At 38.1% G+C, this 18336-nt stretch overlaps 1 protein-coding gene across 2 annotated transcripts in view; it reads left to right on the top strand.

The window, feature by feature from the left end:
• The window catches only part of PTPRZ1 (protein tyrosine phosphatase receptor type Z1), a 201599-nt gene that overhangs the window by 93480 nt on the left and 89783 nt on the right, over window positions 1-18336 (top strand). For both annotated transcript variants that reach the window (XM_030933226.1, XM_010356803.2), the window contains exons 3-4: window positions 13082-13261; window positions 16285-16436. In XM_030933226.1, the coding sequence (XP_030789086.1) occupies window positions 13082-13261; window positions 16285-16436 (332 nt within the window). The remainder of the gene's footprint in view (window positions 1-13081; window positions 13262-16284; window positions 16437-18336) is intronic.

The raw sequence follows: 18336 nt of genomic DNA, 5'->3' as shown, positions 1-18336 counted from the left end.
TGTGGTCTGAGAGACAGTTTGTTATAATTTCTGTTCTTTTACATTTGCTGAGGAGTGCTTTACTTCCAATTATGTGGTCAATTTTGGAATAAGTGCGATGTGGTGCTGAGAAGAATGTATATTCTGTTGATTTGGGGTGGAGAGTTCTATAGATGTCTATTAGGTCTGCTTGGTGCAGAGATGAGTTCAATTCCTGGATATCCTTGTTAACTTTCTGTCTCGTTGATCTGTCTAATGTTGACAGTGGAGTGTTGAAGTCTCCCATTATTATTGTATGGGAGTCTAAGTCTCTTTGTAAGTCTCTAAGGACTTGCTTTATGAATCTGGGTGCTCCTGTATTGGGTGCATATATATTTAGGAGAGTTAGCTCTTCCTGTTGAATTGATCCCTTTACCATTATGTAATGGCCTTCTTTGTCTCTTTTGATCTTTGATGGTTTAAAGTCTGTTTTATCAGAGACAAGGATTGCAACCCCTGCTTTTTTTTGTTCTCCATTTGCTTGGTAGATCTTCCTCCATCCCTTTATTTTGAGCCTATGTATGTCTCTGCATGTGAGATGGGTCTCCTGAATACAGCAGACTGATGGGTCTTGACTCTTTATCCAGTTTGCCAGTCTGTGTCTTTTAATTGGAGCATTTAGTCCATTAACATTTAAGGTTAATATTGTTATGTGTGAACTTGATCCTGCCATTATGATATTAACTGGTTATTTTGCTCGTTAGTTGATGCAGTTTCTTCCTAGCCTCGATGGTCTTTACTTTTTGGCATGTTTTTGCGATGGCTGGTACCGGTTGTTCCTTTCCATGTTTAGGGCTTCCTTCAGGGTCTCTTGTAAGGCAGGCCTGGTGGTGACAAAATCTCTAAGCATTTGCTTATCTGTAAAGGATTTTATTTCTCCTTCACTTATGAAACTTAGTTTGGCTGGATATGAAATTCTGGGTTGAAAATTCTTTTCTTAAGAACGTTGAATATTGGCCCCCACTCTCTTCTGGCTTGTAGAGTTTCTGCCGAGAGATCTGCTGTTAGTCTGATGGGCTTCCCTTTGTGGGTAACCCGACCTTTCTCTCTGGCTGCCCTTAAGATTTTTTCCTTCATTTCAACTTTGGTGAATCTGGCAATTATGTGTCTTGGAGTTGCTCTTCTGGAGGAGTATCTTTGTGGCGTTCTCTGTATTTCCTGAATTTGAATGTTGGCCTGCCCTACTAGGTTGGGGAAGTTCTCCTGGATGATATCCTGAAGAGTGTTTTCCAACTTGGTTCCATGTTCCCCCTCACTTTCAGGCACCCCAATCAGACGTAGATTTGGTCTTTTTACATAATCCCATACTTCTTGCAGGCTTTGCTCATTTCTTTTTCTTCTTTTTTCTTTTGGTTTCTCTTCTCGCTTCATTTCATTCATGTGATCTTCAATCGCTGATACTCTTTCTTCCAGTTGATCGAGTCGGTTACTGAAGCTTGTGCATTTGTCACGTATTTCTCGTGTCATGGTTTTCATCTCTGTCATTTCGTTTATGATCTTCTCTGCATTAATTAGTCTAGCTGTCAATTCTTCCACTCTTTTTTCAAGATTTTTAGTTTCTTTGCGCTGGGTAAGTAATTCCTCCTTTAGCTCTGATAAGTTTGATGGACTGAAGCCTTCTTCTCTCCTCTCGTCCAAGTCATTCTCTGACCAGCTTTGATCCATTGCTGGTGATGGGCTGCGCTCCTTTGCAGGGGGAGATGCGCTCTTATTTTTTGAATTTCCAGCTTTTCTGCCCTGCTTCTTCCCCGTCTTTGTGGTTTTATCTGTCTCTGGTCTTTGATGGTGGTGACGTACTGATGGGGTTTTGGTATAGGTGTCCTTCCTGTTTGATAGTTTTCCTTCTGACAGTCAGAAGGACTGTCTGTTGGTCTGTTGGAGATTGCTTGAGGTCCACTCCAGACCCTGTTTGCCTGGGTATCAGGAGCAGAGGTTGCCGAAGATAGAATATTGCTGAACAGCGAGTGTACCTGTCTGATTCTTCCTTTGGAAGTTTCCTCTCAGGGGTGTACTCCACCCTGTGAGGTGTGGGGTGTCAGACTGCCCCTAGTGGGGGATGTCTCCCAGCTAGGCTACTCAGGGGTCAGGGACACACCTGAGCAGGCAGTCTGTCCGTTCTCAGATCTCAACCTCCGCGTTGGGAGATCCACGGCTCTCCCCAAAGCTGTCAGACAGAGTCGTTCAGGTCTGCACCGGCTCCCGCTACTTCCCCTGTTGGTCTTCAGCTGTGCGCTGTCCCCAGAGGTGGAGACTACAGAGACAGGCAGGCTTCCTTGAGCTGCTGTGAGCTCCACCCAGTTCGAGCTTCCCAGCGGCTTTGTTTACCTACTTAAGCCTCAGCAATGGCGGGCGCCCCTCCCCCAGCCTCGCTGCTGCCTTGGGGATAGATCGCGGCAGACTGCTGTGTTAGCAGTGAGGGAGGCTTCGTGGGCGTGGGACCCTCCCGGCCAGGTGTGGGATATGTTCTCCTGGTGTGCCTGTATGCTTACAGCGCAGTATTGGGGTGGGAGTTACCCGATTTTCCAGGTGTTGTGTGTCTCAGTTCCCCTGGCTAGGAAAACGGATCCCCTTCCCCCTTGCGCTTCCAGGTGAGGCGATGCCTCGCCCTGCTTTAGCTCTTGCTGGTCAGGCTGCAGCAGCTGACCAGCACCGATTGTCCGGCACTCCCTAGTGAGATGACCCCAGTACCTCAGTTGAAAATGCAGAAATCACCGGTCTTCTGTGTCGCTCGCGCTGGGAGTTGGAGACTGGAGCTGTTCCTATTCCGACCCTGCTCCCCTTTATGCTGCCTAAATGTTAATGCTCTCCACCTTCTTATCATTGAACCTCTTCTTGCTTGTCAACTTTGATTGAAGTATTTCACCCACATCTGTGGTTATAAATGTATGCTATCTGTATGCTAATACTCCCCAGACCAGTGCCTCCCAGACCCATATTTTTTTGTTGTTTAATGAACTTCCATTGAAATTTCCAAGTCTGTAGGTTCAAAACAAAATTCAATGTCTTTCTATTCATATTCTCTACCAACATGACTGGTACCATGATACACTCAGGTATGTCCCCGTTGGGGTTTTAGATGTCGTCCTTTGCCCTTCTCCCTTCCTCACTCCCAAATAAGAATCCTGTCAAACATTCCTAACCTTCAAAATGACATCTTTTGTTGTTGTTGTTGTTTTTGACACAGTCTCACTCTGTTAGCCCAGGCTGGAGTGCAGTGGCACAATCTTAGCTCACTGCAACGTCCGCCTCCCAGGTTCAAGCGATTCTTCTGTTTCAGCCTCCCAAGTAGCTGGGATTACAGGCACGCACCACCAGCCCCAATAATTTTTGTATCTTTAGTAGATACAGGGTTTCGCTATGTTGACCAGGCTGGCCTTGAACTCCAGACCTCAGGTGATCCACTGGTCTCAGCCTCCCAAAGTGCTGGGATTGCAGGTGTGAGCCATCTTGCCCAGCTGACATCTTATTTATTGTCCTCAATTCTATTGTATTTATTTGTACTTCCATAATTTCTTGCTTTAACTAAAATTTTCTTTATTTCTCTGTAAGTTTTGTTTCATTTTCTGATTAAAGCAATAAGTTAGTTATCAACCATTATGATAATTATATTTATTCTGTTTATGGATTTAATTTAGGCCCACCACAGATTATAAGGTCTTGATTACTTATCCTCAATGTAATGGTATTTTACTACATCAGTGTCCTTTGGTCTTTTTCTCGTCTTGTGTTTTTTATTTTTTTCCCCTGTGGTCTCCAAAAAAAACATTTCAGTTTATTGCACTATAGAGCAGTAGTTTTTGTTGTTATGTTTTGTTGGGTTTTTGTTTGTTTTAGATGTTTTTTTCAACTTGCAAAGGTCCTAAAATTTTAAACAGGAACTTTGCAAACAGTTTCTGATCTATTTCTCTGCCTATTTGTGTTGGACTTTAGTTAATGATTTTCTTAAATAACATAATGCTAAAAGGAATTTGTGCTAGAATTTTCCTAAATAAATTAATAACTACCTTCTCTGACATGTAACCCCCTGCCAATTGTATGTATCAGCCAGACTTGCAAAGATTTTTTGCTGTCCTGATGTGATTGTCCCATTAGTCCATAAAACAAAGGAAAATGTAGTTTGATGAAACAGATTCTCATTCTGAAATTGTTTGCATTTGATCTGCCTTTATTTCAGCTTTAATAGCAGCTATAATCAACATTGGGCAACTGCTTTGCTGTTTCTAGCTGCAGAAACCTCTGGCGAAAAACACAAAGAGGCACACTAATTTGTGCATGGAAACACATCCTCATTCTTATTTTCAACATGAGAAGTTGTCACAGACATCCCTGTTCCTTTGCTTTGAGTCGGTTTATATGATGGCATTTATCATTAAGACATATAATCTCTTAGTGATTGTTATTCAGTAACTTTTGGTTTTAGTTTCTTATCTTTGAGGAAGTCTCTTTTTTCAAGCAGCTAACTCTTGCGTCTAAAAAGTGTCTTCTTACGTATATCATCTTTCCATTTTGCTGGAATTCTATATTTTATGCTACTTATCATTGAAAAAATACTGAATTACTTCATTTTTGTATTTTATTAAACTAAAATTTGAATCCAAGTCACTCACCACTGATAGCTTTATACTATTTAAATAACTTTTTAATTTTGGTGTTTGGTATGTTTGTTAGCATGTAGAAAGCAAGCCCAAGGTAATTTATAAAGCTGTGACTTACAGTGTATGGAGCACTAAGTAGAGTTTATTCAGGACAACTGGTGTTAGATGCTATGAAGATTACTGTAGTCTTCACTTCAATATTACACTTATTTTGCCTTTTCATAATATTTTTATATGTGAATATGTAGAGACACAAACTTTTTTTTGAGTTGGTGTCTTCCTCTGTCACCCAGGCTGGGGTATAGTGGCACGATCTTGGCTCACTGCAACCTCCGCCTCCCAGGTTCCAGTGATTCTCTTGCCTCAGCCTCCTGATTAGATGTGATTATGGGTGTGCACCAACACACCTGGCTAATGTTTTTGTAATTTTAGTACAGATGGGGTTTCACTATGTTGGCCAGGCTGGTCTTGAACTCCAGATCTCAGGTGATCTGCCCATCTTGGCCTCCCAAAGTGCTGGGATTACAGGTGTGAGCCACCCACGCCCGGCCGAGGCACAAACATTTTCTTACTTCAAAACCTGACAACACAAGAAATTCATTAAGAATAAAAGTAATATATATTTTTTCTTAACAATATCTTGATCTTTAAAGAATAAGTTCTATGTATACTGTTATTAAAATCTTATTAAATAATAGCAATTTATAGGAACCTTTAAAAGAAATCAATATTGAGATTTTTATTACATATCTATTAATTTTTGGTGGATCTCTGCTGAATACCTTATAAAAATTATAATTATTTTTCCATTAATTTGATATTTGAAGGTAAGACTCAACAAGAACAATGCAAAAATGAGAGAAAATAAGAGGGAAAAATTAATTTTTTTCTTTGACTTTTATTTCATCTGCATAATTTACTCAGTTTTTCCTTCAAATATTCAAAAACCTGCACTGGTATTTTTTTTCTGACACATTTCCCCTGTTAGACTTTAGTTTTTCTTAGTTCATATTCTTGTGTTAATGGCTGGTGGAGTAATGTTTCCTCACACAGAATGTTTTTTAAGGTGTGTTTCCATCTAGAACACTAATTGGTGAAATATCTATAGCACATGAACATCGAAGGGTGCTAACTACAGTTATCTCACGGAAGCATTTTTTTTTTCATTCAGCAAATGTTGATTTCATTCTTTTTATTTTTATATTTATTTATTTATTTATTTTTGAGATGGAGTCTCGCTCTGTCGCCTGGGCTGGAGTGCAGTGGCCAGATCTCAGCTCACTGCAAGCTCCGCCGCCCGGGTTTAGGCCATTCTCCTGCCTCAGCCTCCCGAGTAGCTGGGACTACAGGCGCCCGCCACCTCGCCCGGCTAGTTTTTTGTATGTTTTTTAGTAGAGACGGGGTTTCACCGTGTTAACCAGGATGGTCTTCCCCTGACCTCGTGATCCGCCCATCTCGGCCTCCCAAAGTGCTGGGATTACAGGCTTGAGCCACCGCGCCCGGCCCTGATTTCATTCTTAAGTGCCAGGCTCTAAGAAAGGTACTGAAACATTTTCTTCCATTAAAGAAACATAAATAAGAGACAGACATATTGTAGTTTAAATAAGTACATTGATGCTATAAAAATCAAATTAAGACAAATAGGAGATGTGTATGAAAATAGTCATTACGCAGCCTCTTCCTTCCTGCCTATCCTGCGTTCCTACCTGCTTAATTTCTGTGATGAGACGTCTATGAGCTCCTTCCTCTTCCAAAGCCTCCCTGCCTCTCACTGGTCTCCCCAGGCACAGTGATCATAGTCTGCCTTTCCATCTCCCTCTGTAGAATACCGCTGCATTCACTCTGCTCATTTGACTAAGCTGGCCTGCTCACTGCTCTCAGCATTGCCTGAACTTTTCTGCCACCATGAGTTTGCTCAGGCTTGTCAGCAAGATATGTTCTTGGTTTCTCCTCTGGCCTGTCATAATTCTGTCCATCCTTCAAGGCCTGCATTAGTGTGCTTTTGTTATCCATGTTTATTTTCTTTCATTGCGTCTACTCCTTTTAAGCATTTGTCTATTTATTTAACAGACCCCCACCCTTCCGGAATGTAATAATAAACACACAGGCAAGGTAACAAACTTGAACTCATGCGTATCCCCTGCGGAGCCTAGAATTGCTTTCCATTCCGCTTGGAATAGAGGATGCATACGTATGCAAATATTAAATGCATTCATTTGATGCACAAAGACTATTTCACAAGCATGTAATTTCTTTCTAGCATATGCCAGACTCAGAGTTTGGCAATGGTGTATAGATGAAATCGGCAAGTTAACAGACAAAATACAGTATGTTAAGTGCTTCAATGGAGGTAAGCATGGGAAATTTATAGGAGTGTTCTTTATTCAGGTAAGTTAATGAGTGGATGAAAGCATGGATAAATACCTAAATGAATAACTTAGGTTAATTCTCTGGAGCTCCTATTTAGTATTCTGCTGTCCTCCTTATGGGTTAATCAACCTGATAATCTGCTGCAACTACAGTCAGTGTCCTAATTTCTTCCTTCACAATAGTTCCTAATAACACTCAGGTGGATACAATATAGTGAATTCTGTATACCTGCTTTCTCAGATGCATCATCCTGGCCTTTAACCACTATATGAACTGATGTCTCCAGATGCCACATTAAACATATTAATTTGGGAATTGAAAAAAATAATATTTAAGGCCAGACGCAGTGGTTCACACCTGTAATCTCAGCATTTGGGAGGCTGAAGTGGGAGGATCACAAGGTCAGGAGTTCAAGACCAGTCTGGCCAACATGGTAAAACCTCATTTCTACTAAAAATACAAAAAATTAGCTGGGTGTGGTGGCACGTGCCTGTAATCCCAGCTACTCGGGAAGCTGAGACAGGGGAATCACTTGAACCCAGGAGGCAGAGGTTGCAGTGAGCAGAGATTGCACCACTGTACTTCAGCCTGGGCAACAGAGAGAGGCTCTGTCCCAAAATAATAGTAATAATAATAATGATAATAACAATAATGCTTAAGAATAAGATTAGTCTAATGTTTCATTATTAAAGACAGATAAAATGTATTTAATGGTTCTTTTGTCTTTGTTTTATTCCTGTGCACAATTTTTTTTGAGATGGAGTCTCGCTGTGTCGCCCAGGCTGGAGTGCAATGGCACAATCTTGGCTCACTGCAACCTCCACTTCTCAGGTTCAAGCAATGCTTCTGACTCAGCCTCCTGAGTAGCTGGGACTACAGGCACGCACCGCCATACACAGTTGATTTTTGTATTTTTTAGTAGAGATGGGGTTTCACCATATTGGCCAGACTGGTCTCGAACTCCTGACCTCTTGATCCGCCCAACTTGTCCTCCCAAAGAGCTGGGATTACAGGTGTGAGTCACCGCACTCGGCCCCTGTGCACAAGTTTAACACTTCCTTAGTTGATTTTCTTTGGTTTTCTACTCATGGTGATTTGAAACAGTCTCCCTTTTAGAGTGCTTTGCATGAAGAATTTCAAGTTCTTATTTTTTTTAACTTCTGTTTATTTATCTGTTTGTTGATTTTTCCACTAAAAAAAGCATTTTTTAAATTTGGCCGCTTTTATTTTGCTTTTTAATCATGAAAGTTAAGAAAGGATCTTGAGCCCGCAGTGTACAAAGTACTATTGTTGATAGCTGAAGTGATACCTCAGTTCTTTCTTCTTGGTTTAAAATAGTTTAAACAAGAGCTACACAGCAAAGGAGGTGTAGCATAGAGTAATTTATTACAATGGATAAAGATATTTTGACAGTTAGGTGCAGAATAGACAGTATACCCTGAGAGAGAAAGAATTCAGGAAAGGCTGTTCATAAGGGTGAGACAGCAAAAACTGGCACTAGGGAGACACCCTTTTGGGGAGTTTTAGGTGGGGACACAGCCAAACAATATCATACACCCATGCCAGTCTTTTTTTCCTCAGTGCTGGGATGTTGAAATAATGAATAAAGCATAAGACGCCCTTTTTGGGAGTTTTAAAAGATGATTCCTAAAGAGGTGGGAAGAGGTGTTACTAGTAAGCATGTTCTGGGTGGTCTTCTGGGTGCACATGTGCAGTAACTGTACATGCTTGTTCATATGTTGCATGTCTCATTAGCATCTTAAAACTCCACCCAGGGGTGTGGTTTTTACTTTTATAATGAGCATAGGGTCAGTTTGGGGACAGGTAAAATTAAAATGTGCATGCTTTCTGGAAGGGAAAGGCCCTACTGAAGAAAGCTTTGTTTGAATGAGCTCAATTACAATGCAAATGCTGAGGTTTACTGTGCTGACTGTATGATCACCATGGTTGCCTCATCCCAAGAACATGGTCACTTCCTTGACTGCCTGTCCTGCCTCATTATGATCTAGTAGGTGATTTAAATTTGGTCTACACTCAATGTAATCATTCCATGCACTTTAAACATAATCTAGTTACCTAGTGTCATTGTGCTATATGTTATCCTAACCTCATATACTTCAGACTTCAGGTCTCTCTGATACCCAGCCACAGAAGTTTAGTAGGGACTACTCAACTAATTTATCATGTAACAATCAAATAAGACATATGGTTGAGTAAAGAAATGCTTATTTTATTGATCAAATTTTTTTGGTTCTTTTTTCATTTTCATGCCATATGTTTGATCCTTATGAGCTCAAACTCATAAAACAAAAGTCTACCACTTGTTGTTGGTTTGATTCAGTTATTCAACAAATGTTTAATGAACACTATAAGTTTGTTCTCAGGCTGCTATAAGGACATACCTGAGACTGGGTAATTTATAAAGGAAAGAGATTTAATTGACTCACAATTCCACAGGGCTGTGGAGGCCTCAGGAAACTTACAATCATGACAAAAAGGGAGGCAAACACGTCTTTCTTCACAAGACAGCAGGATAGAGAAGAATGAGAGTCAAGTGAAGGGGGAAGCCCCTTATAAAACCATAAGATCTCATGAGAACTAACTCACTGTCATGAGAACAGGATGGGGGAAACTGCTCCAATGATTCAATTATCTCCACGTGGTCCCTCCCATATCATGTGGGGATTAGGGGGACTACAATTCAAGATGAGATTTGGGTGGGGACACAATCAAACCATATCAAACACCAACTATGTGCTAGTCTTTTTTTTCTGAGGTACTGGGATGTAGAAACAATGAATAAGCATAATTAATATGTTAAAAGAAGAAAAATGAAGTAGGGAGAGGGCATGGAGAGTTATCAAGGGAGGAAGTATACTATTTAACAGGGTAGTTCAGAGAAAGTCTCTCCAGTAGATACTTTTGAGGAGAGATTTGATTGAAGTTAGAAAGCAAGTCATTTAAGCCTTACAGACATCTGTGGGGAATATTCCAGGAACAGGTGACAGCCAGTGTCAACCTTTTGCATGCTCGAGGGACAGAATGGAAGCCACTGTGGCTGGAGCAGAGTGATCAAAGCAGATTGATAGAGAACTGGAGCAGAGAGGACATGAGTGGGGACATCATATAGGATCTGTTGGCCATCACAAGGAGTTCATGTTTTATTTTGAGTCAGTTGAAATGGCATTGGAGCCAAGGAGTAATGTGATCTGACATATATTTTTAAAGCGTACTTTAGTTACTGAGTTGAATTGGTTTTCTTTTGCTGCATAATAAATTACTACAAATTTACCACCTTATAACACTGTGTATGTATTATCACACAGTTTCTGTGGGTCAGGAGCTGAGGAGGAAGGGATGCTTAGTTGGCTTTTCTGCTTAGGGTCTCAGAAATCTGAAATTAAGGTGTCTCATTTGAATCTGGGGGTCTTCTTCCAAGTTCCCTTAGGTTGTTGGCAGAATTCACTTCCTGGAGGTTGTAGGACTGAAGTCCTTGGTTTTTGTTGTTGTTGTTTGTTTGTTTTTGTCACTGGTTGGGTGTTTTTTGTTTTTGTTATTATAAGCCTGGTTATGCTCTCAGCTCCCAGAGGCAGGTCTCAGTTCTTAGCCACGTGCCCCCTCACAACCTGGTAGGTCACTTCTCCAAAACTAGCAAGGAAATCTCCCACGTTTTGAATCTTTCTCCAGTTTGCCGAAATGGAGCTTTCTATAACATAATTAATCAATCACAGCAGTGATCCACCACCGTCTTTGCCATCAAATTTAACTTAATCAAGGAAGTGACCTCTCTCCCTTTGTATTCATAAGTACTGCTCATGCCCAATTGGAGGGAATTGTACAGGATGATTACACTGTAGGGTGGAAATTTTGGGAGCCAAGTCATAATTCCACTTACTACATAAGTGGTACTATTACAGAATTGTGGAAGGAGCAAGAGAAGATTCTGAAAACCAGATAGAAGGCACTACTGGAGTCTAAGCCAGTGCTTCCCCAAGTTTAATGTGTATATCAATATCCTAGGCATTTTGTTAAAATGTAGATTCAGACTTCATAAGGCTATAGTAGTGGCCTTAATCTCACAACAATCTCCTAGGTGATGGTGATATTGCTTGCAGGGTAGCAAGGTACAGGCAAATGATGACAGTGACTTGGGTTAGGGTGGTAACAGTAGAGATAATAAGTGGTCTGATTAGGGAAATATTTTGAAGGCAGACCCTAAAGGGCTTGCTGAAGGATAAACAAAAGCATCAGGGTAACTTCTCACTTCAGGGGATGTCAGAGACTGTGGGGAAGAGAGCTTATTTCAGAGCAGAAAAGAGTTCCTTCAGTTTGTGATATGCTAAGTATAAGAAGCCTTTTAGGTTCCCAGTAGAGAGAATCACAAAATGTGATGGAAAATAGCAGGTTTATACATCATATTCAGTGTTATTGAAGATTTAAAATTTTATATTTCTGTGCACCACAACTATGTAACTCTTTCTAAGTGTGCTTAGAATTTATTATATTGTATTAAAAATGTGAGCAATGAAGAGGACGTAATTGATTTGTGCTGCAGATTCTCTTTCATTCTCTTGCATTGACATTAGTAAAATAAGCAGTGCTTTCTTGTCCCTATGCCAGAGTTCCCTACAGTGAAATAAACGTCATTACTCAAATCATTAAAACTATTCCTAGAATCCAAAATACACATCACTGTGCATATTTAAAACACAATGTATTCAAACACTCTCTAGGTATAGATCTAGACTTTAAGATGATTTTCAGTACCTATTGGTTCTGGTAGATGCCTCACTATGAGATGTATTACCAGATTTTCCGTGACTCTATAGACGGCTTCATGGTGTGACTAATTTTTATTTATTTTCTGGGCAAAATTATGCAATGTTATTTTCATCACATTGTGAGAGGTAGCCATTAGATAGAGCTTGCATAAAAGTTAGTTCTCACTGACTCACTTATCACAAAAGAAGACAGTGTAGACTAGGATTGTATCAAAGATAAATTTACTTATAATTCCCTAAACCTCAATCATGTAAAATCTTGGCCTTACCCATTCTCATTTTCAGAAAGAAAAGCATTCAGAAGAATATAAGTTGAAAACTACACTGCCACTCCTTTCTTTCTTGTGATGGCCATGGACATGCTAGCGTTTGACCAGAGACTTGGATTCTCAACATTTCCAATATTTTAAAAGAACTTTAAGTAGAACATACCTGTGCTTAGCACTGCTTGGGTGCTAAGTTAACATGCAGTGAAATAAGATTATGGCAGGTGGTTCATGGTTTCAGGTGGGGGTGAAATAAAGGTAACAAAGGGCAGTGTGGGTTTAGAGGACACTTCATACTGTGGAACGTGTGAAAATTCAGCTTATTGTAAGCAAAAACCTTTATAGAAATCCCTGTTTTCCTTTTCTTATTGTTAAACAATAAAATGTGCTAGGCTTTATGACCAGAGGAAAATGGGAAGGAGATATTTCATTGATAGCCTGATGATTATATTTTTATAAATAAGATCCTAAACAGATGGAAATTAAACCAAATCATTCAAAGACAGAGGGTGACAGTAGATCTGAAGGTGGCTACTTTTATGGAGAGTGTTGAGAAAGTCAGAACTTTACTCCTATATCTGGACTCCTTTCAGTCTGGAACCCTGGGCTAGGACTAACAACCTTACAGGACAATTAGGCTTTTTGTTGATTCGAAAGAATTGTGATGACTGGACAAACCAATTGTTGAACCCAGAACTTGTCACATTACGAGAGGTGGCCACTAGATCAAGCTTGCATAAAAGTTAGTTCTCATTGACTCCCTTATCACAAAAAGAAGATGTTGTAGACTAAAGTTGTACCAAACTCTGGTTGTTGTCCTATAAACTTGTTTTTTTTATAGTGGCGTGGTTGTTCTATAGACCTTTTACAGTGTTTCATGTTGAAATCCAGACTCCAAATCTAGGCATAAGTATTTTATGCATTAGTTCAAAGATGTCAAACATTTTCTACTATTGTATCTATTTTTATATAATGTATTAACTATAATATAAAGTTTAACTTTTGCATGGTGATTTAAGAAACTAAGTTTCTTACTCTTTCTTTTCCCTAGGTGCACTGAATCAAAAAAATTGGGGAAAGAAATATCCAACATGTAATAGTCCAAAACAATCTCCTATCAATATTGATGAAGATCTTACACAAGTAAATGTGAATCTTAAGAAACTTAAATTTCAAGGTTGGGATAAAACATCGTTGGAAAACACATTCATTCATAACACTGGGAAAACAGGTAAAATATTTGCATTCTCTTTGCCTTTAATATATTTTTCAGACCTGGAGTATGTTTAGACTAGTTTCATCTCATTTTCCTTTGAATAATGTACTATGAACTAGATAGAAGTTATATGTAGAAGAAACCAAATGGAGCAGAGAAAATGGGAAATTTAGACAGTATTTTGACAATTTGTACAAAAAAATAAAATGACCAATGTCATCATGTCATGTTTTCCTACAATGTAACAATAATGATGCAGTCTCTAGAAGATATGATAATGTGGTTTACAACTAATATAATTTAGTCGATTACTTAGTCAATCAGGATTTCTTTTTCTTGAGCATTATAGTTTGATCTTTTCTGCCTAGCCTCATGTTATAGTCAGTATTTGGATATGAAAAAAGCAATTGACTGTAATTGAAATATAAGAAAATAAATTCCTAGCTCTTCTATGTAGAAGGTTTAAAGTTGTATCCCATCCTTAGGAAGCCCTCTCTAAGTGCCTTTTTATTGAGACTATCTTTAAAAAAAAAAGCAAAATATTAATACATTAAAATTTAAATACAAATTCTAATAAGCTATACATATATAAATAATTTCCAAAAAGTGACACCTTTTCCTTTTTGATATTCTAGTTTTTAAAAAAATTATATTTTGGGAAATTATGTAAAGGCATGTACAGTAAGACAAAGATTAGAAAAATATTCAAAATTATAATAGTAGCTGTATGAGGGTAAGCTTTATCATTAGTGAATTTTTAAAATATTTTCTATATTTAGGTAATGTAATTATTTGCATGTAATAGTTTAATTTCAAAACTCAAGAGAGTAGTAGCCAGGCACTGTGGCTCATGCCTGTGATCACAGTACTTTGGGAGGCTGAAGCGGGCAGATCACTTGAGGTCAAGAGTTCCAGACTAGCCTGGCCAATATGGCGAAAACCCATCTCTACTAAAAATACAAAAATTAGCTGGGTGTGGTGGCACACTCCTGTAATTCCAGATACTCAGGAGGCTGAGACACAAGAATCACTAATAATACAAAAATTAGCTGGGTGTGGTGGCACACTGCTGTAATTCCAGATACTCAGGAGGCTGGACAAAACAATCACTTGAACTCTAGAGGTGGAGGCCGCAGTGAGCCAAGATCATGCTACCATGCTTCAGCCTAGGCAACGGAGTGACCCATCCTATCCAAAAAAATCAAAGCAAAACAAATGAAAAAACGAACTCATGCCAGGTGCAGTGGCTCACACCTGTAATCCCAGCATTTTGGGAGGGCGAGGCAGATGGATCAACTGAGGTCAGGAATTCAAGACCAGCTTAGTCAACACGGCAAAACCACATCTCTACTAAAAATAAAAAAATTAGCTGGGCATGGTGGTGCATGCCTGTAATCCCAGCTACTCGGGAGGCTGAAGCAGGAGAATTGCTTGAACCCAGGAGTCAGAGATTGAGTGAGCTGAGATTGCACCACTGCACTCCGGCCTGGGCAACAAGAGCGAAACTCTGTCTCCAAAAAAAAAAAAAATCATGAAAGTAGAGATTTTTTTACATCAGTGCCTGATACGTAATAAACACTAAGTATTTCTTGAATGAATAATTTTTAAAATTATTATGTTACACGTAATAATTACCTAAAAGTATATTGTCCCAAATCTTGACATTTTTATTTTCAGTTTTGAAGGGTGTTACAAAGTAGTAGGGCATGGAACCTCTGCTTTATTATATATTGTAAGCCAAAATCTTTGTAGAAATCCCTGTTTTGCTTTTCTTATTGTTAAACAATAAAATGTGCTAGGCTTTATGACCAGAGAAAAATGGGAAGGATAGCCTGATGGTTATGTTTTTATAAATAAGATCCCAAACAGATGGAAATTAAACCAAATCATTCAATGACAGAGAGTGACAGTAGGTCTGAAGGCAGCTATTTTTATGGAGAGTGTTGAGGGTTTTATTTTTCTTAGGGGAGAGTGGTTATTAGATCATTGAGCTAATAGAGCTACATTACTTGAGTTCACCACTGGCTCTTGAAATGACAGTGGGGAACCTTTGAGCAACCTGCTTAGCCTTTCTGTGGCTCAATTTCCTTATCTGTAAAATAAGGATTATATAGTATCTACTTCCCAAGGTTGTCCGAAGATCAAGTGAATAATACATGTAAAGTAATTAGTATAGTCCATGGTACATTGTAAGTGGTATGTAAATGTTGGCTGTTATTGTTATTATGCTTGTTATTATTATTAGTGGGAGTTTGTATCCCTAGCTCACTGACCAATATGTTGTATTCAGTCCCTGATGCCAACAGTGATTTCTCCCTAATGGAACAGAGACTATTTAAACTTTGTTGAGAGACATCAAAATCTTTCACTGGGCTCTCAAGAGAACTCTCCAGAAGACTGTTAAAATATAGTCAGATAATATCTGCTGTGGAACTCATACAGGGGAGTTTAAGCTTTTGCCACTCAGGGTTCAAACATGATATGGCCAAAACTCCTCCATAAGAATGAGTTTCCTGCCTTTCCTGCTATAGTCAGGGACCCAGGTTCTGGAGCTTGCTGATGAAGCCTGGGTGATAAATGGAGGGATAAGCAGCAGCCTGATAAGGAGTAGAAATGGGCTGAAAATAGGAAGGTGGCAACACTCCAAGGAGAAGACTTTTTTTTTTCTTTTAACCCTTCTGTTCCTTCCCACTTTGCTCTGTCTTCTTATTACCATCTGACATCTTAGGGAAGCAGAGCTTTCAAGGAGCAGCTATCTTAGGACACCAAACAAACAGAGCAGGTGGACTGACTGTCTTCTGCCCTTGAAGTCATACACTAGTCAGTATCTTCAGCTTAGTTTGCATTTGTGGCAATAAGATATATTAAGTATATTGTACAGACCTACAAAGTTTGGCTTCCAAATTGGCAACTTCATATTTTGTAAATTTATCAAATAAATGATTTTTCTTAATGTACCTTAAGTAGATCGGAAATTTAGTTGAAATTTAAAATTTTGATTTTCAGAAGCTTAGGTGCAATTGTATTTCTTTTTTCAGTGGAAATTAATCTCACTAATGACTACCGTGTCAGCGGAGGAGTTTCAGAAATGGTGTTTAAAGCAAGCAAGATAACTTTTCACTGGGGAAAATGCAATATGTCATCTGATGGATCAGAGCATAGTTTAGAAGGACAAAAATTTCCACTTGAGGTAAGTCAGGAGATCTGCTGTTTACTATTTTATTTTCTAAATAATTGATGTTTTTATTTAGCATATAATTTGATTAATTTTAAAAATCCAATATTATAATTTATAAAGTGATATTTTTATTACTTGATTAATATACTGGACTAAGCTAAATGAATATAAGACTTATCTTTGATTTACCACTTTGTGGTAACAACCCAAAGTGCCACAAAATAGGTAATCAATAAATGCTGACGAATTAATGAATGAAGGAAAAGGGGGAAAATTTCATTAACATACTGGAGAATCCTTTGATTTAAATCTTTTGATTAAAATGAGAAAAATTTTCAGCTTTAAAATTGGCAAAATAAATAATTATTAAAAAATGAGTGTGTAGTAAAATGTTTTCTTACATGTCTAGAGAAAGTCTAAATTGGTAGACTTTCTGGGAAGCAGTTTGCTTGTTTTTATTTACTATTTAATTTTATTTTATTTTATTTTATTTTTTATTATTTTAGTTTCTATTTTACTATTTTATTTTATTTTACTAAAATTTAAGAATTTTAAATGATTTACACTCAATACCCAATCTTTAAGTTTAAAGCCATTTTAGTCTAAAAATTAAAAAAGTGCGAAAATTTATTTATAATATAATATTGAAACAAAGGGTAATGATTATTTAAATACATTATGATGGATATTATAGATTTCACAAAAATCATGTTTTTGAATGATGTATTTACACAAAAAAAGTTCATCATAAGGTATTAATGGTTTTAAAAAGAAACATGTTAAATGGTATAACCACTATTATTTTTCCAATTTTTTAATACATGAAAATTAATTAAATATTGACTGAGAGTGGAGTCTGAGTCAAATGGACTAGGTTTGAATCTTGGCTCCACCATTTGGTTATTGGTTACACGACATAACAATGTATAAATTATTTAACTTACCAATGCTTCCATTTTTTTTTTCTGTGAAATTGACATAGTAGCTGCACCTGCCTTATAACATTATTATGGAAATTAAATGAAGGATTGACTTATTACTCATAAAAGTAATTGAGGGGCCAGGCACGGTGGCTCACGCCTGTAATCCCAGCACTTCGAGAGGCCAAGATGGGCAGATGGCTTGAGGTCAGGAGTTCCAGACCAGCCTGGCCAACATGGTGAAACGCCACTTCTACTAAAAATACAAAAATTATCTGGACGTGGTATCACTCATGTGTAATTTCACCTACTCAGGAGGCTGAGGCATAGGAATCACTTGAACTCAGGAAGCAGAGGTTGCAGTGAGCCAAGATCACACCACTGCACTCCAGAGGGTGATGGAGTGAGACTCTGTCTCAAAAAAAAAAAAAAAGTAATTGATGGAATTCAAGAAAATGTTAATAATGATTTTCTTTGGGTGATGGCATTATAGGTGCCTCTTATTTTCTCCTTTAAAGTCCCCATATTTTCTAAAATACCTAGTATGAAACTATCCATTTTATAATTCAAAACAGTTTTATTAATAATAAAAATAAGATAGGGTGATTACCTCTTAAAAGACTAAAAACCTTTTTAAAAAAGGTGGATATCTACATTCACATTTACAACTTATAATCTGGATTTTTTTCTTTATTCAATATTTTTAAAGTAAAGCACATTTATCAAATTCAATTTGTCAGAGTAATCAAAGTCAATTCATTAAACAACATATCACTTCTGAGAGTTTAGCTTACTCACAATATTACCTATTTAAATCAAAGATGAAAATCAAGAAAAATTCTATCAACAAGAGCCCTGAGCAATCAAAATACATGGTACAGAATCCATGCACTAAACCTAATAAAGTTATTTTAATGCAAAAGCCTCTCAAATTGTCTCGCAGAGGTTTTTTTTTTTGTTTTTTTTTGTTTTTTTTTTTTTTTTTTTTGAGA

The sequence above is a fragment of the Rhinopithecus roxellana genome, chromosome 6 (genome assembly GCF_007565055.1).
Source record: "Rhinopithecus roxellana isolate Shanxi Qingling chromosome 6, ASM756505v1, whole genome shotgun sequence".
Classification (NCBI taxonomy): Eukaryota; Metazoa; Chordata; class Mammalia; order Primates; family Cercopithecidae; genus Rhinopithecus; species Rhinopithecus roxellana.
This window is presented reverse-complemented; position numbering and strand designations above follow the sequence as displayed.